The sequence below is a fragment of the Strongylocentrotus purpuratus genome, unplaced genomic scaffold (assembly GCF_000002235.5).
Source record: "Strongylocentrotus purpuratus isolate Spur 01 unplaced genomic scaffold, Spur_5.0 spur5_scaffold_8, whole genome shotgun sequence".
NCBI lineage: Eukaryota > Metazoa > Echinodermata > Echinoidea > Camarodonta > Strongylocentrotidae > Strongylocentrotus > Strongylocentrotus purpuratus.
Genome location: NW_022145614.1, coordinates 32,164,469 through 32,191,937, shown reverse-complemented (window position 1 = coordinate 32,191,937; position 27,469 = coordinate 32,164,469). Strand labels below are relative to the sequence as shown.

At 36.7% G+C, this 27,469-nt stretch overlaps 1 protein-coding gene across 3 annotated transcripts; it reads left to right on the top strand.

Moving 5' to 3' along the window:
• Positions 1 to 434: 434 nt before the first annotated feature.
• Positions 435 to 27,402, top strand: LOC115918368 (cystine/glutamate transporter-like). 3 transcript variants are annotated; one of them, XM_030975451.1, is made up of 12 exons: positions 435 to 780; positions 2,925 to 3,118; positions 17,805 to 18,128; positions 18,623 to 18,748; positions 19,830 to 19,929; positions 20,479 to 20,523; positions 21,222 to 21,345; positions 22,242 to 22,345; positions 24,740 to 24,836; positions 25,541 to 25,690; positions 26,165 to 26,339; positions 27,198 to 27,402. In XM_030975451.1, the coding sequence occupies exons 2-12, from the start codon at positions 2,959 to 2,961 to the stop codon at positions 27,347 to 27,349; spliced, it is 1,557 nt and encodes a 518-aa protein (XP_030831311.1). In that variant the 5' UTR covers positions 435 to 780; positions 2,925 to 2,958; the 3' UTR covers positions 27,350 to 27,402. The 3 variants fall into 3 exon arrangements, with proteins under 3 accessions (XP_030831311.1, XP_030831312.1, XP_030831310.1); XM_030975450.1 differs by lacking the exon at positions 22,242 to 22,345 and adding an exon at positions 23,191 to 23,294 and having other exon boundaries at positions 444 to 780; XM_030975452.1 differs by lacking the exons at positions 22,242 to 22,345; positions 26,165 to 26,339; positions 27,198 to 27,402 and adding exons at positions 23,191 to 23,294; positions 25,997 to 26,122 and having other exon boundaries at positions 439 to 780.
• The last annotated feature ends 67 nt before the right edge of the window (positions 27,403 to 27,469 follow it).

Below are 27,469 nucleotides of genomic sequence, written 5' to 3'. Positions count from 1 at the left end.
TGAGATGAATATGACTTTGTGAGAGTTCTGCTATAGTCTAAAACTATGTTATTGATTTTCATTTTATCGAATTTGCAATTTACATAATCAAGGGATTGAACGCAACTAAGGATCGAATCTTGAGTCGTATGTACGAGACGAGAGACCTAACCAGTAGGCCATCTCACCTAATAATAGGGACTTTTAGATTTGCACAACGACAACGTGGATTGCTACGATCGACGTCATTTTAATGCACTGCCTTGAATGGACGTCACACGTATCAGTCCACGCGAATCTAAAAGTCCCTAATCAACTCGTGCTCTGTGCTCGGGGCACTGCATAATTGTAGAATACAATAAATGATTACGTAACAATTTAGACTGCCATCCAAAGCATAAAGAAGGTCGATGTAAATAAACGGCAACAATACGAGAATTCACCAGACCGTGGCTATGCTCATAGGAATAGCAAATATGAAGAAGAAGTGAAGAGCGTTCACAGGAAAACAATGAGTTGAGGGGTTGAGACCTACTTTCTCCTGTCGTATTAAAACAATTGATCTCTTGCAATCATGACAAATGAGGTCAAAATCTCTAACTAAACCAGGAATATTAATAGGTCTACCAGCTATTAGAGAGTAACCGTTGGTGCGTCGTGCTAGTATTGATTAATAGTCTAGGGACCTACGTTACGAGAACGCACTATTGATTTGAGCCTCAATGCTGTCGGAACGGCTATTCATTCACTCCCTGTCGTTACTTGTCTGGATTGTATACTGCTTTTTTTCCAGCAGAAATAGTAAGTTTTCATTTCATTTTGTTTTAATTATTTGTAATGCTGCTTATTTCTTTCTACTGGCTTCTGATGCTATCTCTGCAATATGTCCATGTATTTGTATTGCTTGGTATCTTTTCATTCCATTTTTATTCGAATTTGTATTCCAATGCCCAACGATATTATTGATGATTTCAGACATACGTGTATACTGATATTCATCATTTTAGTTTGATAAATGCAAACAAAGCTTTGTGGTCGCTCCCTTACTTTACAAACCTTCGACAAACCTTTAGGATTGTCGATTAAGATTTTGTTTCCCAAACGGTTTTATTCAAGCACATCACATACACACACACCCAAAAACAAAAACGGCCCGGCATAATTATACAAAATTAAATTTAAAAAGTGGTTAAGCTATCACAAATTCAGTGAGGGCCTTTACATGAAGTAGTAGTAGTAGTGGTGGTGGTGGTGGCTGAAGTAGTAGTGGTGGTGATTGTGACGATCGACGGTGGTCTTTCAGACTAAAAAATGAAATCCATTTGGATTTCAGCTGACTCTTATTTTACTACTTGTGAGATTTCGAGGTAAAAACCTCTAAAATAATGAAGACCTAACATATTTAAACGTGTTTTTTTTCGGGGGGGGTCAAAGAAAAGGGCATATCATGCACAATTCTGAATCCGCTCCTGATGTTGGAAGTTACTTCATCACAACAGACATCACACCACCAAATATTACAACTGAGTTTTTACACACCCATATGAAATATGGGAAACGTGTCGAAGGCTACCCGCAAGAAGATCATATTTACTGCCATTGATCATGGACTGACCAGGGATATCCCTGGACTGACACAGCTATACGTCTCCTTGCGAGCAGCAGACAGTGTGTGTTTTTTGGTTTCGTCAGTTTGTTTTCTTAAACTTAAGAAGATGTGCTGAATTCTATCGCACTCCTTGTCAAAATGGTGTATTATAATGACGGCTATCATTGAGCCAAGTATGTCTGGATACATTCTTCATCGTACCAGCACAACAACATTTAGTATATAGTATACACCGCCCCTTTCGTGGGCCCCTTTATGCTATACAAATATTAATACCAGCATTAGTAGGTTTCATTTAACCAAGAAGTTACCAGTAACTTCTTGATTTAACATTTATCAGAATTACCGTGAACTGCTATGGTTATGACTAGCTAGATCGACCTAATGACCCGAATTCACAACAGAAGTTTAAACACCCGGGGTTTAAAGATAAAGTTGAGTTCTGGTCGAGATTGCATTGTGACAGAAACGTTGTGGAATCGATCAGAAAAGGTTGATCATCTAGCGTATAAGTATTGGTGTGTATTTCAAGGATCTGAAATCATCAAAATGATAAGAAATTTGGCCCAGTCTTTATAAAGTTACAATTAAGCACTGTATACAGAAAGATGTATATGAGACTACACAAACATGTGGCATAAAGATCCGTCCCAATCTTTATGATATACATGCCATATTAAGAATGTTAAGGCATTTGAAGAGCCATGCTTTTCAGGGAACATTTTTTATCTGATGTTCTTCCACACTTGCATAATACAATGATAACGCTCACAAATAAGTTTTCACCTCTTCTCAGAACTCGACCTTCTCTTTAAACTTCTTTTGTGAATTCGGGCTATTGTATATGATTATTCAAAATCAGTGGATAAATATGTAGATATTACTTCATCTATGAAGTCAAAGAAACATAAATACCGCAATTTACATTGTGTATGTATTCGCATAGTTGATGTAGTTACGCGGTTAGTGGTCAAGTTCGGATCCTTTAGTGAGGGGGTGGGGGAACTAGACGTCATGGTGGTGGTGGGGGGTTGCACGTGTTCTACTGTGATAGAATGCGAATATTTGGTAGGTGGGTCGCACCGTCTTCTTCTCACGTTCCCTTTGCCCTATTCCTTTCATTTTCTCAGGTCCCCCTTTTCCCTTTTATTTCTGCCGTTCGACGGTAAGGGGGACGCCCCCACCTCCACCCATCAGATTTTCTTCTCATTAGCTTGGTTAGTAGGCTTTATAACTATCTCATTACTGCCAATGAGTAAAGTAAGTGTGTTAGAGTTTGATTAATGTTTTGATAGCAACTAGCAAAGTAACTTCTTATTCTTTTCTGTTCCATTAGCCCTTCTTAAGACTGTGTAGACTACACCATCAAGATGGCAGAGACTGCAAAGAATGGCCGAGCTTCTGGTCTTGAGGAGTCCAATGATACAGGCTCGGATAAGGTGGTGTTGGCTCGTTCATTAGGATTAAAGGAATGCGTTAGCATGGTGATGGGTATCATCATTGGAACTGGTATCTTCATCTCACCTAAAGGTAAGACCAGCCTCATCAGTGCCGGGCGTAGCCAGACCGTCATCGGCCTATTGAGGGGCAAAAAAAACCCAGCTTACTCTGATTTATGAACTAGTTTTCGCTTCGAAGGGAGGGGGGGGGGGGGTACCGCCAAAAGTGATCAAATATAAGTAAGTTATGTTTCGTGCGTTGCTTGACTTACTCTGATTCTCTTATATAGCTAGCTAACCACTAGTATGAAAGAAGTTCATGGTTATATTCTTTTTGTCGGTCGGAAATCTGTCAGAAGGGGCACAAAGCTCTTCTTTGCCCCCCCCCCCCCCACTCTTCATATACGCTCGTGGAACTCACCGTCCAATGGGGGGGGGGGGTATGCTTCTTCTAATAATAATAATAATACAAATTAAGTGATTTAGAGAAAGTGGAAACGGCAGGGGCTCTCGAAAAGTGTGTCACGTATACTATGAATATGACTGACAAAGAAAGCGGACAAAATATACAGTTCCTCAGGTAGACAAAGGAACATCCTTTCGCTTCTATTATGTAAAAAGGCGAATAAGCATGTGACACCTGTTCTACACATTTTTACACAATAGCAGTGAAGGGATGTTCCTTTGTCTACCTGAGGAACTGTATATTTTGTCCGCTTTCTTTGTCAGTCATATTCATTAATGGATAATAACTTTCTAATCTAAATAGTTGACAACTTTATTATTACAGATTGCTCATATACTTTCATTCAAGTAAACTTGCTATCAAGATCGGATTTTCCTTTTTAAAGGACACTCGTCGTCGTTTCCAAAATTTGCAAGTTGACTAAAATTTCAAAGTAATAATACCATGAAAATGATTGTTCTAAATAAGGCCTACGCTCTTTAACTCAAAATCTGACGTCTTGAATCCCCTCCACCCCCCCCCCCCCCCAAAAAAAAAAAATTGAGTTGCATTTTTTTTTAAAGTAATATTGGTAATAATTATTGGAGTATCTTCTGTTTCGGAGCCAGAAGGCCATTAAGCCATATACTTTAAGACAGAATTAATGACCTTCTGTCTCTGAAGGTTACCTTGATTTCCAAACAATGGGAATTATACTGTGCTTTAACCAGGCCGTGGTTGAACCTCACCCTAGTCATGATCAGATCTCATTGTGAAGTGATGTTTGTTTTCCTGTATCCGCCCGAAAACTACAGACAATTATTGTTATCATTTCCACTTGTACGCGAGGCGACCTATGTTTCATACGAACCAACTTCATTGTATTTAAATCCTACAAATCGAATCACTTAGGGCTGGCATTCAGCAAATCACCAAACACATTATTGACTCCGAATTGCAAAGAGGTATTGTTTTAAAAAAGCAGGGGGAATCTATTCAAATCTCAAAATCTCATTGTTTTGAAACATTGTTTGAAGTAATGTCATTAAACTCGGTTCTGATGACGATACTCTCTCTCTTCAACTTTACAATGGGAAATATTCAAGAGGATATATTATTTATGTTGTATAGTTTTTAAATGTTATTTATATGAATTATTTACATCAAAGTCACATCTGAAAAGGGAGTTATGTAATCGGCAGAGGAGCTGGATGGCCTGGTTTAATCAGAAGCCCCGTATGAAGTTGCCGATTAATATAAGAATCACATATTGTTGTCTTCTAAAACAACTGGCCATAGAAGATAAGATTTAGTCTAGACTCCTTAAACAAATCGGTTACTTCCTAAAGTATTAACAAACACAAATAAAAACACTCTGGTAGGAGGGAAAGAGGTTGAGGGAGCCTGGGGAGAGAAAGTGAGAGAAAGAGAGAGAGAGAGAGAGAGAACAAATCCAGTCCAATCCAGTTTAAACCGAATATTTCCATATCTGTCTGGTTTGTAATAATGTTGTAAGGACAGTGTGTTGCCCTTTATATGACATATTACTCGTTGGAGGTTTCTATGGACAGGAATGGAAATAGTCCCGTTAACTTTCTCCTCTTCATTTGCAAATTATTTTGATGGAGATCCAACAAGGAAGGTAGGAAGAAGAAAAGAGAAGAGCAGAGGAGGGAAAGAGAGAGAAGAATAGCAAGTACATAATAACCGATTAGCTTGAGTGTACCCTTTTCTTGGTTGTTGCACATTAATAATATAAAATCTCGATAACGTATTTATTTTTCCTCCAAAAAAATGCAGAAATAAGTTAAAATAATGAGTATCTTTATTTACAGCTTTCGGGTAGTGGTAGGTGAATGGTTTGCAAAACAAAATTATAAGTCATGATTTAAAGTTGGTTCGGTAATTAGTCGGTTCTATTTCCTGGGTAAAAAAAACATATATACATTATTATGTACACATGAACATAAAACTAGTTTTTTTTATAGAGAAAACGCCTGGATTGCTCTATTCAGAGCCATCATCAAATGGCTCCGTTCTTTCTGTGGTACAAAATACATGATGCTATAAAAAACAATTGCGTTTCTTACTCTCTTTAGTAAACAGATGTTGCGATGCTTATCTTTCTAGTTCAGAACCAGTTAGGAAATACAGTTAGACATAATAGGGAAGCAATATATTCTTAATGACAATCTATCGATGTTGATAACATTTGATAAGCTACAGCAGAGGAAAGAAGGCAATAATTTGCGAAGTTTTTTTTCTGGCAGGACGTTGAGATAAGGACGCTAACTCACCTTTGACTAGAGAAAGTCTGTTAGCTATCGTAATGGTGGGTGGCCGGCGAATTTGCGATTCCCAAACCATTCAGCTATGGGAAACATTTTGAGCAACGTGATTGGTTAAAAAAGTTATAAAGACACGCCCACATCGACGCGAGCCATCTCATCATGGCGGTGCGAATGTGTCTGGGGCACTGATCTCTACGATTTTTCCGTAGAGATCAGTGGTCTGGGGCCAAGTCCGAGTGAACCATCAAATCTTCAAAATGATTTTCCAAATCTGCATGTAGACTAAGTAGATATTTAGACCCTGTATTTAATTATTTTATTATAAAGTCGCCATGATCAGATGGTAACCCGACACATGCTCCGCCGACGATTGCTTCGCCGACATTTACTCCGCAAAACGCGACAATTGCTCCGCGACATTTGCTCCGCGACATTTGCTCCGCCGACATATGCTCCGGCGACATTTGCTCCGCCGACATTTGCTCCGCCGACAATTACTACGCCGACAATTGCTCCGCCGACATTTGCTCCGCCGACAATTGCTCCGCCTGAAGCGACACTTGCTCCGGTGACAATGTTGATGATAATAATAATAACTAGATTTGTAATACTTGTTTTGAACAAGTATAGGTGGGCTGGTCTAACTAAAATTTGAGACAAAACGTTCCTGCTTTCACGAAGTGACGGTAGTGAGGAAAACATGCATGCAAATTGTATGCGATTTTCATTCACTACCGTCACTTCGTGAAAATAGGGACGAAAATAAAGGGCAAATTTAAGATAGCTTATTGTCTCAGCTACAACATACTCGAAGTTCAGCGTAAACGAAGCTAAAACGACGGAGATATTGCTCGCGAAAGACGGGAATGTAGAATCCAGTTTTGAAAAAAGTCATGTCCCATAGAGAATACACGAAAAAAGTGAAAAATTGATATTCCTCCTTTAATCGCAAAAATACGCCATGATGCTTTTGTCAAAATTAAAAATTGTGAAGACTGCATTCGTAGAAGATTGTCCCAGCTAGAACATATCAAAATTGAAGAGAAAATTGATCAATTTTACAGAGATACAATCAATTTTCAAAAAATATGCTGACGTCATAATATGCAAATGGAAATTATAAGTTCGGAGGCCATTATGATGACGTCGTGAGTTAATTGATGGTCAAATGAGACATGAAATCATATCTCCGATTCATACTCTATCAACATATGAAAAAAATAGGGGTCACCTTACATTCTAAAGAGCTACAATGGATTTTGTATGGGCATGATTTTTTCCCTTATATGCTATGTATTACAAGAGCTCGCACGCACGGACATGTATCTTAAACGGACCCTCACTCCGTTATTAATGGTCAGAAAAAGGTGAACAAGGTATCAAAATGCTTGAAAAAATGTGCTAAATATGATGACGAAGAAAATTTGGCGATTCTGTTTTGCAAAATGTCAGAACGCGCGAAAACGCGCGCGCATGCGCATGTATGAGATATTTTATAAAATGCTTTAAATAGCCTAAAACGTATGCTAAATGATTTTGAGTTTTTTTTGTGCATTTTGAAATTTTGCGCGCGCACCGACGCGCGGACGTACGGGTACGCGCGCATTTTTTTTGACCTCATATTGACCGGACGAATATTGACCTTAATCATGATAAATATGAATCAAAAATGGCTTTTGGTTATGAAGATATGATCATGAGTTGATTTTCAGAAAAAATTACAAAATGGCACCTAGATGACGTCGTCAGTGAAGGTCATAGTTGAAAACGTCATTGTGTTTTGTACATATGCCTATACATATATGTGTGCCAAATTTGAGCCATTTTCAAGTAATCGTGCTTACAAAAAAGTGGTTTGAAATAAGTAAAATAAATAATAAAGGCAATTCTAACGAAATTATAAAGTGTTCTGTACGCTATACAGCCCACCTGATAATAAAGGCAATTTCAACAAAATTATAAGGTGGTCTGTATTAGATACAGCCCACCTAATAATAAAGGCAATTTTAACAAAATTATAAGGTGGTCTGTATTAGATACAGCCCACCTGATAAATAAATAAAGGCAATTCTAACGAAATTATAAGGTGGTCTGTACGATATACAGCCCACCTGATAAATAAATAAAGGTAATTCTAACGAAATTATAAGGTGGTCTGTACGATATACAGCCCACCTGATGAATAAATAAATAATAAAGGCAAATCTAACGAAATTATAAGGTGATCTGTACGATATACTGCCCACCTAACAATAAAGAATAATAAAGGCGATTTTAACAAAATTATAAGGTGGTCTGTATAAGATACAGCCCACCTGATAATAAAGGCAAATCTAACGAAATTATAAGGTGGTCTGTACGATATACAGCCCACCTGATAATAAATGAATAAATAAACAAAGGCAATTCTAACGAAATTATAAGGTGATCTGTACGATATACAGCCCACCTGATAATTACAAAAATAACATTAGTAACACCACCAACCATAATAATCATTGTTGTCATTATTATTGTGATACTGCTTCTAGTACTACTCCTACTACATGTACTAGGAAGAAGGAGGGGAAGAGGAAGAATCTTATTGTTTATTTTTTGGTTTATCGAGGCATAAAAATGCACAGGGAGGTAAAAGAGGGAAAAGTAAGGCGACGAAGAGGGAGAGAGAGGGAGAGAGAACGAGAGGGGATAGCCTATGGCCCGGGTTCAAATTCAGTTCTCTTTAATTTATTTGACCCAGTATCGATGATCATAATTTTATCTACCATGTGATTGCCATGTTTACGCCACACCGAATAGCACTAGCTCACATTTTGTTATTGTTGTCAAGAACTTATTGGCATCCAGCCAGTAGATTTTCATCATGTGTTTGATCTTGTATTGAAAAAAAAGATCAAACACATCATCATAATCTACAGAGTGCAACCAAAAATTTCTTAACAACAATTGAAATTTCTTTCAGGAAGCCTAACACTAAAAGCTGTTTTTGATTCAAAGAGCATCGTAGAGACGATGAACAAATAAGAATGATAGTACATTCACTTCTATTTTCCCCGCCAAATAATCCGAACAAAAGAATCAACCGAGGGTAATCAACTGTTAAACGAATTTATCATGAGTCCTTGAAAAATTAATTAATACTGCTTGTCAAATATTATTGAAGAACAGCAAAGGCGAACGCGATAGTCGCTAAAATTCAGAAATCATTGCTTGCATTGCTTTTCTCTCAAAATTACCGTGAGATATCAAGCTACATAGAACTATGATCGACACATAAGATATTGTCTTGAAAACAGTCAGAAACATTAGAACTTGAATGAATAAAACATAATGCAAATGAATAAGACTAGAATGAATAGGACACAAGTTGCTCATAAAGTCTCCCATAGCTGAATGGTTTGGGAATCGCAAATTCGCAGCCGGCTCACCTATAGTTCAAGTAAACAATCCGATTGTTGTGCAAACAACAAATACAAACGTCGGAAATTCATGAACCTCAAACAATTTCCCTCAAACCATTTTGCTAACCATGACCTTGTCAAGCTTTTGTGAGTTGAGATGGGATTGGTGTCATATAATGTTATTTTTAGGGGGTGGGCTTGAAGAGGGCACAGCCGACCCATGCCTCCCTGCTAAAAACCGGTGTGGCATACCTTTAAAATTACATGAATTAAAGTGGGGTTAATCAATCATGTTGCACTTTCCTTCGAATACTTGACCCGAAGACACCTGCAAATTCTAATAATCTTAACTTTTGTTCCTTGTCGTACACTGTTTGAGTAAATAATGCAACTTGAATTCGCTTACCATTCGTCACATTATTAGGTGGTCTGTCTTCGACAGACTACCTATTGTTTTCGTCAGAATTTTCTTTCTTTATTTCTTTATTTTTATTTCTTCCACTTTTTTGTTCCGACGATAACTCAAGATCCGTCCGTTCAATTTCTTTCAATTTTGGCACAGTCATAGGTCATTGCCATAAGACGTGACAGGAACCTTTTCAAGGTCATCAAGTCTTCATGACGTCATCCAGGCGCCATATTTGTGTGTTTTTTGGAAAATTTCAAATGATCATAACTTCATAACTGAAAGCCATTTCTCATTCATATTTACCATGATCAAGGTCAATATCAGTCCGGTCAATTTCAGGTCAAAAAACGCGCGCGTGCGCGTACGTCCGCGCGTCAGTGCGCGCGCAAATTTCAAAATGCTCCAAATCGCCTCAAATTCATTTTCGATACGTTTCAGGCCATTTTAAGCATTTCATAAAAATCACGCAAAACACGCATTTTTGCGCGTTTTCGTTCGTAGCGGCCAAACGAAGAATAATTTTCTGTACGTCTTTTTGACGAGGGTATTCCTTATCTTTTTCCGAACAATTTGATACCATGTTTAGCTTTTCATGACCATTATTGACGGAATTAGCGTCCGTTTAAAATACATGTCCGTACGCGCGTGATCTTGTAATACATAGCATATATGGGCAAAAACATGCCTATACAAAATCCATCATAGCTCTTTAGGAAGTCCACAGGACCCCCATTTTTTTCTCATATTTTGATAGAATATGAGTTGGAAATATGATTTTAGGTCTCATTTGGCCATTATATATATCGTGACATCATCATAATGGCCTTGGAACTCAAAAAACGAATTTGCATATGATGACGTCATCATATATATGGAAAATTGATTGTATCTCTGTAAATTTTAAATAATTTACTTCCAAACTTAGATATGTTGTAGCTGAGACAATTCTCTACAAGATCAGTGTCCATTGTTTTTCATTTTGATGACGTCATCATGGTGAAAATTTCAATTAAAGGCGACATGTCAGAATTTTCTTCATTTGCGTGTATTGTCTATGGAAGGTGAATTTCGTTCACATCGTGAATCTACATGGCATTAATCTTTGAGCACTATCTCGCTGATTCGTGCTCTATTTTATCCCAAATTTTGGTATGTTATAGCTGAGACCATGGGCTACAAAACCGGTGCTTTTAGTTTTTTAAGCAGATGATCGGATCATGACCAAATCTTCAATTGAGTGAAACCCATTTACTGTCTAAACTTTACTGTCAGACTCTCACTGAGTGATTTTTTTTCTCTGGTAATTAAGTACATAAAATGAGCTTGCTAGGGAACATGAGCTTTGGTCTACATCAATAACCCACTTCTTGTAATAACCCAAAATAAACCGATTTAATCTCTGCGCAGCACAATATCGGTAAAACATGACGGGTAGAGCATTTCATGGAATAAGATAAAATTGTGAAAATGCACTCTTCATTATGTCAATTAGGGTCAAAGATGCAACTGCTCATTGTACGAGGTCAATAGTCATATTGTCTGAATCTATCTTCCATAATGGTCAATATGCTACACAGTTTAAACTTTGTAGTTTGTATTATTGTATTTATTAACATTTATTTCCTACTCAACATTACAATATAAAACACAATGTATTTATAAATTGTATATGTGACAATGATTTAAACAGAGTATACAGTAAATAATTCAGATACGGAAGGAGGCGAAAACCCGAAACCGAAACCGAAAGGAAAGGAAAACAAATTAGAAGAGAATTAAGTATAGGAAGGCATGTTCACTTAAAGAGAGAAAGTTAACTCAATTGGGGTGTGCATGTGTCTGCGATTACATCATAACAATAACAAAGTACTACAATTCTAAAATAGATAGCGGGTACATAGCATTACAAACGAGCAAACTCAACCAACAAACAGCAGCTTCATCCGACAGCACTGTCCTGGGGAATATATACAGATGGTACCTAGCAACAGCTGATGCATTTACGTAAGTGATGAAAATAAATAAATCATTGGTCATACAACTTGTTATTGATTTCGAAAAGAAGTCATTTTCACACATAAATACAAGAGAGGGTATTAATATCGAGCAATTAAATACATTCTTGCCTTTCGGGGAAAGGTCTGCGAGGAGAGCTACTTCTGTAGGATAAATGGTTAGGTGTTCCACAATTTTTGCCCAGAGTATCGAATATCAAATTGAAATCTTCGGGCTCTATGTTTAGGGACATGAGTGTTGGCAGCGCTTCTCGTATTATACGTATGAGTTACCGAGTTGCATTGAAAATTGATAAGATCACTAAATTGTGATGGGAAGATGTTGTTCATACTTTTATACATGAAAATATCCTGTTGATCCAAGTTGATATCACTGAATCTCATGAAAATAATTTGTTTAAACACGGGACCAATATGGGAGCGATAGTGCATTCCGGATATTATACGAATAATCTTCTTCTGCAATAATGTAAGGTCTTGAATTATGTACTTGCAGGAATTCGCCCAAACAAGATTACAGTATAAGAGCACAATTTAACATACGTAGAATGTGATTGGCAATAAATGTTTGAGTCTGGATATAATGCCAATGTAGTAGTAGTAGTAGTAGAAGACTTTATTGGATAACTTATTTAGCACAGGGCTAATCTGCCACAAGGTCCATGGACACCTTACTTTCAACTTTGTAAATATGGTATTTCCATTACAAGGAACTATCTAAACAAACGCCAAGAAATTTGACTTTATCTTCCCTTAGCAATATGACATTATCAAGAACAATGTTGAGATCATTTAAATCTGCATTTGTTCCATTGTGAAAAATCATATAATTACATTTATTTACATTTACAGATAATTTATTAGATTTGAACCATTTACATATATATATATATTTATAAGACCTGGATTTACTGTATCCATAAGAGACTTCAAGTTTGAATCTCTTTCAAATATTTTTGTGTCTTCTGCATACAGTATAAAAGACAATACATTAGCAGATTTATAAATATCATTCACATATAATATAAATAACAGTGGCCCAAGCAGGCTATCCTGTGGAATTCCGCATGTTACTGTCCTAAACTCCGAAATTAGGGGATTGATGCTTAGTACATTGTAATCGATTGTTAAGAAAGCTGGTGAACCATTTATGAGCTACACCGCGTATTCCATAACGAATATAGATAGTAAAATACTGTGATTAATTGTGTCAAAGGCCTTTGACAGATCTATTAAAACTCAAATTGCAAATTCATTTGCCTTAAATGCATCTATGACTTTACTAGAAAGACTGGTTAGAGCCATACATGTTGAATAATCCCTACGAAAACCATATTGATGTTTATTGACAATAGAATGTTTGTCAAGTAATTCAATAGTTCTTTTATAAACAATGCGCTCGAATAATTTAGAAAAGACTGACAGTACAGAAATTGGCCTATAGTTTGTAAATTCACACTTGTCACCACATTTAAAGACTGGTGTTATACTTAAGCTTTCTTTAGCCGATCTGGAAAAAACTCCTTGCAAAAATGAAAGGTTGAATAGAAATGTTTTGGTATATCGGTAACGCACTTTACTTCCATTCCGGTGACCAAGGTTCGATTCCTGGTGGGTCAAATTGCTTTCGTTTCTTATTTGATGTTATCATCTTCTTCGACTACTATCTCTCTTTCTCTCTACTCTTTCACCTTCTCCCTCTCTCTGTCTCCCTCTCTTGCTCTGCCTCACTCTTCTTCACTTGCTCTGTTTCCATCTGTCTCTGCCTCTCTCTTTCTCTAGTCTCTCATCCCTATCGCCCTCTCCCTTTTCCGGCTCTGGCTCCTGTTCTCCCTCTAATATGTCTTGTGATATTCCTTAATTTTCTTTAGCTCTTTCCTTTGCTCTTAGTATTCTTATTTCACCCCTAAAATGTTTTCTTATACTATACTCTCTCCTTCCAAGTGCATTCTGATTCCTCTTTCATCCCTCTGTCCAGCTCATGTATGTTTACATGACTATTCCGTCTCCTGCTCTCCTTCTCTTTATCTATATCTCACCATTTTTCATTTTGATGACGTCATCATAGTGAAAACTTCGTTTAAATGCGACATGTCAGAATTTTCTTAATTTACGTGGCATATCTATAGGAGGTGACTTTTTCTGAAATATGCATTCTACATTCCGGTCTTGTTTGATTAAATTTCATTATGATCATGATTTTGATCATAATCATTTCTCAATATTTTGTTTATCGGTTAAGTTATTAACTTCAGTTTAGGTCACAGTTCATCAGTTCATCAGTTTACTCATCAATTCAGTTCATTTCACATCAGTTCAATCTATCAGTTCATCAGTTCATCGATACTTCATTCATCAATTCATATCTTAATACATCATTTTACATTAACATCATTATATTGGATCATTGAATTAAAGATGAGCATGATCATGAAAATTGAAAACAGACCACCTAATTCGTCCCCATGACGAATTAAATTTTTAGGTGGTCTGTCAACGACAGATCACCTATTGTTTTCGTCAGAATTTTCTTTCTTTATTATTATTATTATTATTATTTATTTTTATTTCCTACACTTTTTTGTGCCATAGATAACTCAAGTTCGGTTCCGTCAATTTCATTCAATTTTGGCACAGTCATAGGTCATTGCCATAATACGTGACAGTAACCTTTTCATTCATATTCATATCACATATACTTCAGGTCAAGGGTCAACAAGTCATGTCATCAAAGGTCACATAAAGGTCATGACGCGCACGTACGCGCGCGTCGAAATTTTAAAATGCTCAAAATCACTGAACTATTAAACGAGAGTACGAATCAGGTCATTTTAAGCATTTCAAAAATTTCCGTCCGTACTTGTCCCCGCGCGCGGTGCGCGCGCTCACAACGCGCGGAAAAGGTCAAATTCAATTTGTTTACATGATTTAGATTCCTCTTACCGTAAATGACGATTTACATTAATTTCAGTCACTCTTGACCTTTCATAAGGCCGTGAGCGCGCGTCAAAGTTCAAATTCCGCGCGTGCTGCTATGGGCAATATAATGTAAATTTGATCAAAAACATGCTACTTTATAAATCGAAATAGCTCTTCAGATAGTCCATCGACCCCCAATTTTTATATCATGGTTAGAGAAAGCATGAGTTGGAGATATGATTTCATACCACCCTGACTCGTACAAAGTGAAACAAAGTCTTCATATTGGCATCTAAACTCAAACAAATGTATTTTGATGATGACGTCATTTTTGTCTTTGTTTAATTGAGATTATCTCACTTACCGGAGATCAATTTTCTCCCAGATTTTGATATGTTGTAGCTGAGATAATTCTCTATCAGAAATATGCCATTTATTTTTCATTTGAATGACGTCATCATAGTTAAATATTCAATTAAAGGCGACAATGCATAATTTGTTATATTTGCGTGTTATGTCTATGGGAGGTCACTTTTTTCAAAACATGAATCTGCATGACGATGTGTTTTGACCAGTATCTCGGTTTTTATTCTACAGTTTTCTCCCAAATGTTAGCATGTTGTAGCTGAGACTTTTTGCTATCTAAATCACCCCTCATTTTTTTGATAAGATGTCAGGATCATGCTCATGATCATCAATATCATTAACATTATCATTATCATCGTCATCACCATTACTATCAAGATCATCATTATCATTGTTTACATGTCTATATAACTTCTACCTTTCTCAATATAGTAAAAAGTATAATCTACCATCAGACATTAAGACAGACCACCTTATTCGTCTTCGTGACGAATTAAATTTCTAGTCTTTAATTGCGTCTATGTTGACAATCTTTTCTTAAGCTTACCTTCAGAATATATAAGAAATGCACCCCCCCCCCCCCCCCCACCCAGAAAAAAGGGGGGGGGGTATTAAAAAAATATTACAAAATAAAGGATTTTTTTTTAAAGGTGATTTATTGACAATGTGCAGTGCTACTTCAAATATAACGCATGTTGTCGTAGTACATGTTTGTGTTGTTTTAATGTAGGGGAGAGGATGTTGATTTTCGCCCCATATTATACTTGTATTGAATGACACTGGTATATTTTGACATATTTATAGAACACATACCATCAAAACCTTAATGAGCGGAAATGTAACAACCGGTTTGTATAAAGGAGGGTACCAGGTAGAATTAACACCAGCAAACATGGTAATGTAACCAGGGTTATTGATAACAGCAAAGTACAAAAAGTCATATAACAATTGCAGGAACTACAACTAGTGGTTAGTTGGGCGGGGCGGGGCGGTAAGATTACCGCAAGGAAAATAATATTCGAGGGAAACTGGGGTGAGCTTTGAAGATAATAGTTCATGGTTTTGAAACTTTGCATTCTAGAATATTTTGGATACAAAATATAACCGAACATAATCAGCACATGAAACAACATTACACTACTATCAATAGATGAGCTATCCTTAAGACCAAAGCTATATGGTGAATTATTCAAACCATACCCATTTTTGTTTCTGCAGCGCTAATTCTGTTTGTCGAAATAATAAACATGGCATGAAATGAAAGCGCCAGGACGTGACAAACTTGCCCTGGAAGAATGTGTTAACAGTGTTCAAATTATTAGGAAGAAAGTAATGAAAAGCTTCCTCGAGAATTTAGAACGAGTCATTGTCGTAAAGTACAATAACCCTGGCAACCGATTTGATAGACGAAATGATACAGCACTGATGAGTCAGTAAATATAATGGGTCTATAGAGCTCATAGAGACCTATACGGAATCTAATCAAAATACATTTAAGAGCAAATATGATAAGTTCTGAATATAATATGAAAAAGAATTGACGAGTGATTAGTTTTATTTTAATCTATTTCCTATTAGCTTTCTATCCATGTTTCATCAAGATTATGATTTCCATTCGAGTTAAAAGATCACGATATTGTTTGAGTAAACCACTTTTTGACTGTTTGAAGCTGCATAACGCAGAGTTAACGCCCTCTTGGTCTTAAAAGACAATTTAAAGCGAAGAAAAATATGAAAGCGAAAGCGGACGTGCTTGACCCGGGGTTTGACCCAATAATTTATTTCTGACTGATTGGTTTATAATACCATCCATTCACATGTCAATCTCTGTCACATTGGAAGTTCATGTACTTTCCTTCCAACCCTTCGTCGTACAACCAGAGCACCATTCTAGACAGTTAATATCCTTTAATGAGATAATTCAATAGTCTTATACTGCCCTCAAGTTCGTAGATGTGTCATATAGTGTCTGGAGACATTGACTATGAGGCTGTTCACACCGGCAGAGATAGCGCGCGCTAGACCGCGCTATCTCTGCGGTTTGGAAGGTACAACGTCGTTTCTGTCCGCCTAACAGCGAGCCACGGCGAGCCAAAAGGGCGTGCCACTGGAGCACCTCTTAGGGGTGGTACACGAAAGATAGCGCGGTCTAGCGCGCGCTAGAAAAAAGGGAGTGCTACGATAGACCGCGCTATCTTATTGCGGTGTGAACAGCCTCTTATGAGGCTGTTCACACCACAATGAGATAGCGCGGTCTATCGCAGCACCCCCTTTTTTCTAGCGCGCGCTAGATCGCGCTATCTCTCGTGGAACACCCCCAAGAGGTGCTCCAGTGGCACGCCGTTTTGGCTCGCCGTTGCTCGCTGTTGGGCGGACCGAAACGACGTTATACCTTCCACACCGTAGAGATAACGCGGTCTAGCGCGCGCTATCGCTGCCGGTGTGAACAGCCTCTATGCTGGCACTTAAAACAAAATGATGCGTAGAAAGTGCGGTAACAGGTCACTGGTCGTTTTCCCTAACAGGTGGGCCAAGGAGATATTTGTTAAAAGCACTACTTGATATTGACACTTAACCTGTCCTTTTTTCTTTTCTTTTTTTTTTTTTTTTGGGGGGGGGGGGTTGGGTAGTAATTGTGTATTCGAGTTTATACAGCAGACTGGAGAAGCCACTTTTCCAAACTTGTATTATTTCAACGAAATAACCTCTATTTCCACTCGTCTTCTCTCTTCTCTCCTTTTTCTTTGGTACTTATAATTAATTCCATTTCCCCATACCGACTATTTTCAAGAAAGTTTTTTATTTTTCTTGTTTCTATTTTTTTAATTGTAATGTATTGAAGAAAAAAAAATTAAAGTGTGGATTTCATTTTGATAATTAATTCGAATTTAGTTTGAATTTACACGATAATCATTCTTTATATTTTTTTAGGTGTCCTTGCTGGAGCTGGAGGCTCACCAGGATGGTCGCTGATCATGTGGGTTATATGTGCCGTCATATCACTGTTTGGAGCTCTGTGCTATGCCGAGCTTAGTACGACCTTCAAGAAGTCTGGGGGCGAGTTTACTTTCATCTTACAAGCTTTCGGACCTCTGCTGGCATTCCTCAGGATGTGGACCTATCTCTTCATCATCCTCCCTGCTGTAGCCATCGTACAAGGGAACACCATCGCGAACTACATCACAGCACCATTCTTTAATGATTGTGAAGAGGTACCCACTCATGCTCTTAGGTTGATGGGCATGGCCGTCATCTGTAAGTAAAGTCTCTGCTATCTCTAGGGGGAGATGGGCCAGTATAGACATTAATCCACATTTCACTCTCCACCCAGGTGTAAATGGGTACCTGGCAATTGCAGGGTCCGCATGATGAACATTATTTATACTAGTGTGACTACCTTGTGTGAATAAGACCCATTTATCATTTTATAATCATAATTAATTATTCGTCCTCAAGAATTATTTAATGTTGACAAATTGACGGCAGAACTGGGGACAAATTTTGTTCGATACATCCCCCCCCCCCCCCCTACCCGCTATTCACTATTACGCCCGATTTTTGGTAAGCAAACACAAACTTAACGAGTCAAAGATACGAGACTGGTGGAAACATTACTATTATATATTTCTCGAAAACTTAATGTCTTCATATTTCTTTAACCTATAATCATATCTTATAACAATTTTGATTGGAAATTGCAATGATGGAATTAATAAAATTACCGATTTTATCTTTCTTTTTTACCCTAGTCATGTTGGCGTTCATTAACGCGATCAGTGTGAAGTTAACTACTCGACTGGTCAACATCCTAACCGTGGCTAAAACAGTGGGTCTTATCGTCCTAATCATCTCAGGACTCGTCTACCTAGCTAAAGGTAACATATTATTCCTTCAACCTACAAAATATATATATATATATATATTATAATAATAATAATAATACATAACATTTATTAGGCGCTTAATACTGATGTTTCTAAGCGCACAGTGTTCTGATTAAGAGAAGACTATAACCCGTAGAATTAAATTAGAAGAAAAAGCAAAAATACAAAAGTAACATAGATAAGGTAAGAAAAACATGATCCTGATCCTGATCCTGATTTTTCTAATTTGTATACCTCTTTTCAAATATAGCTCTTTCGCCTTTTACTCATTTTTATTCAAGACAATCGAAACAACAAGAGTAATATCCCAAAATAGTAGAACAAATCGGTTTGTTTATTATGTGATATTCCAATCTGAAAGAGAAAACGAATTGGCATATGGCAAGAGCATTGTAAGGAAGTCATTGTTTAAAACGGAAATTGTGTTATTTTCTTTCTTGCAATTCGTTTTTTATCACACGAGCCGCACAATGGACCAGCTAGTAAATCAATTATAAAAACCTTCAATAATAAACCACAATGTGACATTCATCTGCTTTTTCTTGATCAATCATTTGTGGAGAAGAAAACAAATCACGGATAGAAGTACTTTTTTCGGCATGAATGACAGTTGTCCGACTGCAAAACCTAATTTGACCTCTTTGTATTCTATTATGTCTGATTTTTTTTTAAGTGAATTGGAAGAAATTAAAAGGCATTAGGCAATATTTGGTTTGTGAAGCGCTATTCTGCGAAGAGAATTTGCAGCACTTATTCCTCACGATTATTCATAATGTATACAAAATAAAAAGAGATTCTTATTACACACAAAACAATGGAAAAAACGTGTTCCTAATAATTATATTGTACCACTTAATTTATATTTAATGACGCATATAGTTTAGGGACAAGCCTTTGGTCTTTGTCCCCCCACATTTTGATACTTCTGTTCTGTTATGTTATTTGTGGGAATTGACTTTATATTGTGTATGGTTTTTAATGTGATTTTTATCAAATGTGCAAATAAAATTAATCGAAATGCATTGATTCTAAAAGTATTAAAGCCTTTCTTGATTCATTTATTTTATTACAGGACATACACAGTATCTGAATCCTGAGAACTCGTTTAAGATGAGCTTACCATTGAACATCCCTCTGGCTATCTTCGCTGGTATCTTTGCCTTCGATGGATGGTAAGAAGCTTTATAGTATTAAAAACAATAATAATAATCATCATTATCATAATGATAACAATGATAATAATTTCAATCGAATGTTCTAGTGTACTACTTAAAAACCCATCTACAATGTTAATTGGAAAACAGTGCTTGAACAGAACATAAACGAATTCATTTTAACTATAATAACAACGGAACTAAACAATGAAATGAAAAAGAATGTTGTTGTTTTTTTTAAATACGTCAGAAGATTCACTTTTGGCGATTCATCAAATATAGCAAAACCGTAAAAATACAGTCCTGAAAAAGAAATTCAAGAATATGGTTTCCTTTCTTATCTTTCCAAACTAAAAAGTCCTTCATGAATACAGCTCACATCATTTGAGAAAGAGATCTCGTATATGATCTGTATTCATGATGAAATGAAAAGATTTTGACAATAATGGACTCTGATATATTTATGTTAAAAAAATGTCTTGTTTTTTTTTACTTTTCCAAAACCTTATTTGATTAAACTCATTTTTTGATATATCATCGTTATGAATTTTTTGTTCTTTATTTCAGGGAATCAGTCAATACGATTGTCGAAGAAATCAAAAAGCCAGAAAGGTTAGTATACTTTTTTCTCGTTTGTCTTATCTTTATCCTTCTTTTTATTCTTCTTCTTCTTTAAAAGAAAAAAATTCTATTTCTTCTTTTTCCGCATCATCTTCTTCTTCTTCGACTTCTCTTCTTAATTCTTTCTTTCTTTTTTCTTTCTTTCTTCATCTATTTCTTCGACTTCGTATTCTTCTTCGTTTTGTGTCGTTGTTTGTTTATTGCTAAGTCATTATTTTCCACATTAGGTATGCAAGGAACGATTTTATTTACACACCATGTTTTACGTATACAGAAAAACCAAAGCAAAAATGAGTCTATCTGAATAGAATCAACCAGATTTGAGCAGACTTTTCCTAAGTTTGTTCGCAGACTTTTTAAAGGGGATAGAGGGTATTCGCAATTATATTTAATAATAATAATAATAGAACGGTGCTTATAAAGCGCTCTCCACCGAAGTCTTTAAGGCTTATTCATTGTATTTTGTACGAAAAGCGCTTATTAGCGTACAAAATACAATGACTCTGAAATATATCTCCATGTGAACAGAGTAAGTTAATCATCAAGAGAAATTTTGAATAAATGTGTCTTAAGACAAGTTTTGAATTGGTTGACAGTTACTTTACATTAGTTACATTAGCATGACAATAATAAAGGTACCTGTGTCTGTTATCATAATCTACTCACATATCTTTGTATTTTATTACTAGGAATGTACCTCTGGGTATTGTGATATCTCTGTCTGCTGTGACAATCATCTACCTGATGGCAAACATAGCTTACTTCACCCTCCTCTCACCGGCTGAAATCCTCGCGTCTAATGCGGTCGCTGCGGTAAGTCATCCACCTTCAAAGCGGTCAGAAAGCGGTAGTCCTCACTCCATGTGGCGGGTGTTACCCTACCACACCACTATCAACACATACTCTTTTCTGATTATGACAGTTAATATAACGATTACGCCATTAGAGTCGCGCGCTAAAGAAAGCCAGGGTTGAGAGTCGGGGATACTACATCATGAAAGACATCAGTGCAAGGCAACAACTATCATATATTATCCCTACTACCAACAACACATCTTAATTCCTCTTCCCCCTCCTCCTCCTCCTCTTCCTTCTCCTCCTCACCGCCTTCTCCTCCTCCTTCTCCTCCTCCTTCTCCTCCTCCTCCTCCTCCTCCTCCTCCTCCTCCTCCTCCTCCCCCTCCTCCTCCTCCTCCTCCTCCTCCTCCTCCTCCTCCTCCTACTCCTCCTACGCACCCTCATCATTATCATTTTCAACTATCGAACAGCAGCAGCAAATTCATCGTCACCATCAAAACATTATCTACCCCACCCCTCCCCCTTCTATCAATAATAATCTTTCTTCTTCCGCCTCTTCATCCTTTTCATCAACCCAGCAGCAAAGTTCCCAAACAAAACTGTAACAACACTTTGTCAATAGCAACAACGATAGTACATCATCCAAACAACTACCATTATCTTCTGTCAACGTTATTTTCACCACCATACTCTCCCTTCTTACATAGCCTTATGACGAGAGACAGAGAAAGAGACAGAGAAAGAGAGAGAGAGAGAGAGAGAGAGAGAGAGAGAGAGAGAAAAAAACGAGAGGGGTGAAGGAGGAGGGGAGATGTGGCTTGAATATGAATATATATGTTTGTCATTAAAACAGGAGGAGAGAGAGGGGGAGAACAGAGAAAAATAATTATGATTATTCTTTTAAACTGACAGGATTACAGCGTTTTAGCCCTAGGAAATTGGTCCTGGACCATTTGGGTCTTTGTGGCCTTATCTGCTATGGGTAATCTCATTGGTAGTTGGTTCGGATTCAGCAGGTAATGAATTATCACGGTCGATCTTAAACATATACGCTTCAACTATATAATGCTTGAAATATATTTTCGCAGGTTCCTTACTATACCCTATATAGCTTCAGCAGGTTATGTTTTGGTGTATATAAGTGCACACAGTATAATATGCTTTATAGTAGTGTTACATTTAAGAATAAAATTAAAAATAAAGGTAACTGGTCTGGACCCTGTTGTATAAAACCTAGCATTGATTGTAACTTTGCCATTAATATTAAATACCATGCCTACATCAGTCAACAGCCAATCAATCAAGGTCTCCATGGGAATTACCAATTAATGGCAAAGTTACCATCAATGCTACTTTTTAAGACAATATCTAATTTGTCAAGAAATATATTTTCTGTTTGATGTCAAACAGTAATGAAGCATGTCTTGCTATATATAGTACCTAACTTTGAAGCATTCTTAATATACAACCTGACGTAACAGATATAGGCCTTACGTTATTCATGCATACATTAGGCCAAATAAAAAAAAACATGTTTAGCGTCCTGCCTTTTTGAAAAATAGGAAGGAGGAGCCTTTTTTTCTTTTCTTTTTTCAAAATGGCTGCTCAAAATGGCCGCTCGGTACAATGGCCGCTGGCATTTTTTTGTTTTAGTTTATATCAGAAATAGATCATTTTAGCAGTGTTTTTCATGTTTAAAAAAATCAACAACAAAAATCATTTTAAAAAATGTATACAAAATTTATTAATTTTTTTTTTTTTTAAGGAGGCGACCCCAAAAAAGAAAGCGGGCGGGGACGCTAAACATGTATATTTTTTAATGGCCTTATGTACATAAATATATATACATATATAACCGCAGGATTTCAGTACCAAGGCCTTAGGGAGCTGGTCGTGGACTATATGGGTCTTTGTCGCCCTCTCAGCCATCGGTAATCTTCTTGGAAACTGGCTAGGTCTAAGCAGGTATGAAAGGGGAATGGTTATGTAATTAATTTATCTGCGTAGACTGCGTTAGATCAGAGAGATGACTCCCTGGTTAGACTACATACTATATAACTGGCGAATTATCGTCGCATAAAACCAAGCAACTGAGCTATTAGAAACAAGATATCCAAGAATTAACACCAAGTTAACTATTATTTTTTTTGCAAACGAGAAATGCAAAGCACACACTCATAGCAAATTTTATGTTTGTTTTTCCCACGATTTTGGCAAACTATTGTCACGAAAAAGACAAAAATCTGCGATGCGGTGAATAGTAACTGTTTTCTTGAAACTCTACCATGACGAGTTTTTTCAGGATTTCAGTATTCTAAACAACATTGGAACTATTTGCAATATTTAATGGATAAATTTATTTTGTATTCTTGAATATCAAATGGTCCATTTTGGGTAATATATGTTCTTTTGCTTAACAGCAGGTGTATCGTACATTGCATTTATACTCACTTTCAGCACTATAGTATTTAAAATTTGCACGATGTTGTTATTAAATCAAACGCATGACTAACATTTAAGAATTATCATTGAATAGAAGACTGGTATTACTCAAACGCTATAGAGAGGTCTTACTGCATGCAATCACGCAATATATAATTATTGGTATTAGATAGATATCATGATTCATATGTGATTTGTGTTTCTGTCTTTTTATTTATCTAGACCTATAGATTTCTTCTCTAAGTAGGCTTGGATGCGTATAGTACTAACTATTGTTGATAATATTGGTTGAATGGGTTATTGACAATTTCAAAATTATTGCGTTATGCCATCTACTCTTTTTTTCCTTTTTTTTTGAATGCCCCTATGCGACAAAAAGTGCCCTATATAGTGGAAAACAATGCTCCTCATGTTACATAATCTGGTACAATTGGTCTTTCTTTAGCTTATGTTCCTTTACTACCCTACGTAGCGTGCTGAGAAAATTTTCGTTCATAAAACATTTAAAACATTTCAGGAGCAGTCGGCAAATAATAATATTGTGGGGCAACCTCGGTCGCTTTGCTCACTCACAATTAGCTAACCAGCTACTCTAGTGTGCAATATAACAATTATAATTTATATACGGTTGCATAGATCACGATTAGTTCATAAAATATGCACATGACATTGCATTTTTACGAAATCCATCAGCGATGGAATAACTAATTTCCTCCCTGGGTTTTTAAGCTGCCTCTGTACCTTTTTCCTTCAAAGTGCTCTTTTTGGCGATGCCCTCTTTCTGAAAAACGCTCCACTATTCCTACTTAATTTCATGTCAAAAGGTTAGGTAATGTTCAATCTCGCCTGTTTTCATTTAAGTGGACAAGGAAGAATACAGATAGTACACACATATGTTGGAGGCAATGATAATATACGCCACATCAGCAACAAAATAATTATATTTGTTGTTTATCGTTTGTTGATAGAATGTTCTATGTGGCAGCACGAGAGGGCCTCCTACCCAGCGTTGTTGGAATGATCAGTGTCAAACATCGTACTCCAATACCATCAGTTATCATCGTGGTGAGTTATCAATTAATAAAATAAATCATTTAAAAAATGTATGCATACCGTATTGATGTTTCTTATGTGAGTTGCAAATGTGAACCAAACTTAACATTAACAAATTCGTTCAATGCGCTGAAACAGCAGACTCTCACGAGAGCTCTGATGTGCCAATCAAGTGGTTTACGTACTTCCTCAGAATAACTAAATAATTGCTCTTAATCAGGCAATCAAGAGCAATTAAACTATAACCAACAACACGGTATGTGTATGTAATATACATGTATTGCTTCTATAATGTTTGATGGGAGGGCAGGTTGGCCTATTTTAAGATAGACAACCAAGAGACCTAGGGATTCTACTTTCTATCCAAGGGACTTGGCAATAAAGATTGTTGCTTTGAAGGTATATGTACTATATGATCGGTTTGAACCTAAGGCCTTCCTGTTACCAGGTGACAGATCTCAGATCTACAGTTGTATGACCTGCTGATCCAGTAATTCAGGTCACTCTCTCTCTCTCTCTCTCTCTCTCTCTCTCTCTCTCTCTCTTTCTCACTCCCTCCCTCTCTCTCATTACTGTTGTCTGTCTGTCTGTGCTGTTAATCTTTTTCTCTATTTCTCTTCTTCTCTTCCCAACACATTTTTCATGTCAATCATACAAAACCTGCCATTTCACCGATAATAAACAAATTGCTATCTTTTCATCTTTCTGAATAACAGTTACCGATAACGTTAATTTACCTGATGTTTGATGACGTCATAGCTCTGATCAACTACATGCTGTTCGTGATCGTAGCCTTCATGGCTCTCACGGTGCTCATCATCCCGTATTACAGATGGAAACATCCTAACATGGAGAGAACACTTAAGGTAAGATCAGGACTGTAATGATATCGAAAGGGATGACGATGTTGATGATGATGATGACGGAGATGATGATGATAACAATATTGATGATTATGATTGAATTTAAGGATTTAAGATGGTGATAACGTTGAAATGGATGATAATGATGATGATGATGGTGGTGACAATGATGATGATGAGTACAAAGCAATTGGGAAAATATATAAAACATACGAAACTACTGTATTCGATGAAATTCTGTATTGCTGAATGTGATGTTGATATACCTTCACATCTTTACATCTCGTTTCCTTTCTTGCCTTGCTTTAGTTACCTCTGGTGATACCAATCATCTTTATCTTGTTTCCTTTCTTGCATTGCTTTAGTTACCTCTGGTGATACCAATCATCTTTATCTTGTTTCCTTTCTTGCCTTGCTTTAGTTACCTCTGGTGATACCAATCATCTTTATCTTGTTTCCTTTCTTGCATTGCTTTAGTTACCTCTGGTGATACCAATCATCTTCATCTTGGTGATCCTGTTCCTGATGGGTCTCTCTGTCTACACGGATCCCTTTAGTGCTCTGATAGGAACAGCTCTCACCGTAGCAGGAATACCAGTCTACTTTGTGGGTTGTGTTTGGAACAAGCCTGTCTGGTTACAAGAAAAGATTGGTGAGCACAGAGCCATTGATACACCGAGTTCGGCCAACTTGGTTTCATTGGGTCACAACATGGCGTATATTCTTTTGTTTTGTGGTTGCCCCCAAAAAGCAGCAGTCGCCATACTGTGTCCATCTCGAACCGGGTTGGCCAAACGCTATGTATAGTGGCTCTATAGGTGAGCAACAAGTGGTCTGCCCTCTCCTGACGAAACAGTGCAATTACATGAGTTTAATGCTGTAGATCTAGTAAAGCATCAAATAGCCTGCATAAGTATTTCCAAAAACGAAACGTCTATATTATCCACCATACATGCTTTGAGTTTGTCAGCATGCACCTCCGTTTACGTCCAATAATGATCCGTTATCATTTTTAGTATTTAAATATTTTATTTTGTCGCATATACGAATTTATTACATTGATCTATGTTAAATATTGAATCATCGCGTATGGTTTACATGCTTATATTGAAACAAAAATAGTTAGATAAAATCGATTTATAAGATGTCACTTGTAGGTCTGTTTGAATAAATACTCTTATTTTTTCTACTGACGAAATCACATTAATACACATACCACGTGTCACATTCTCCATTTTGCTACGGCATGGCTAGATAAATCACATGTCAATATTGGATTCAATTTTTTTTTTTTTTTAATAAACGAGCGAGATGCTAAGGAATGTACGTCAAGCACCAGATAAGCATCCACAAACGACTTTATCCAAATAAGAAGGTCATGTTGCTATGTTAGATTACCTCAATATAGACCACTTGCGTATAATCTTATAGTGCAATGAGCACTTTTCATGAGTCATACGTTGTTCTTTTATCTAACATATTCTTTTCTTCGTTTCTTGTCTTTCTATAGTCGCATTGAACCTCATACTTCAGAAGTTTTTCTTCGTGGTTCCTCAAGAGAAAGAGATGGTCTCAGAGTCTGATGATGATGCTGATGATAAGGTTTCTAAATCTAACGGCTACAGATCAGCAAAAGAATTTGAAGACGTTCCTCTCAACTGAAACCTTCTCAGACCAAGGAAATACAAAGTTTTGCTTTGTTGGAGTGACCTAATACAATAATTTTTGATATATATAATATGTTATTCAATTTTCACATACTTTACATGCAGTTATTCGGTC

Excerpts from the sequence above, each read along its gene's own strand:
- LOC115918368 (XM_030975451.1), top strand. The coding sequence starts at position 2,959 with ATGGCAGAGACTGCAAAGAATGGCCGAGCTTCTGGTCTTGAGGAGTCC. Across the intron at positions 18,129-18,622 it reads GATGGGCATGGCCGTCATCT|TCATGTTGGCGTTCATTAAC; the intron begins GTAAGTAAAGTC and ends TTTTTACCCTAG. Across the intron at positions 26,340-27,197 it reads CTGGTTACAAGAAAAGATTG|TCGCATTGAACCTCATACTT; the intron begins GTGAGCACAGAG and ends GTCTTTCTATAG.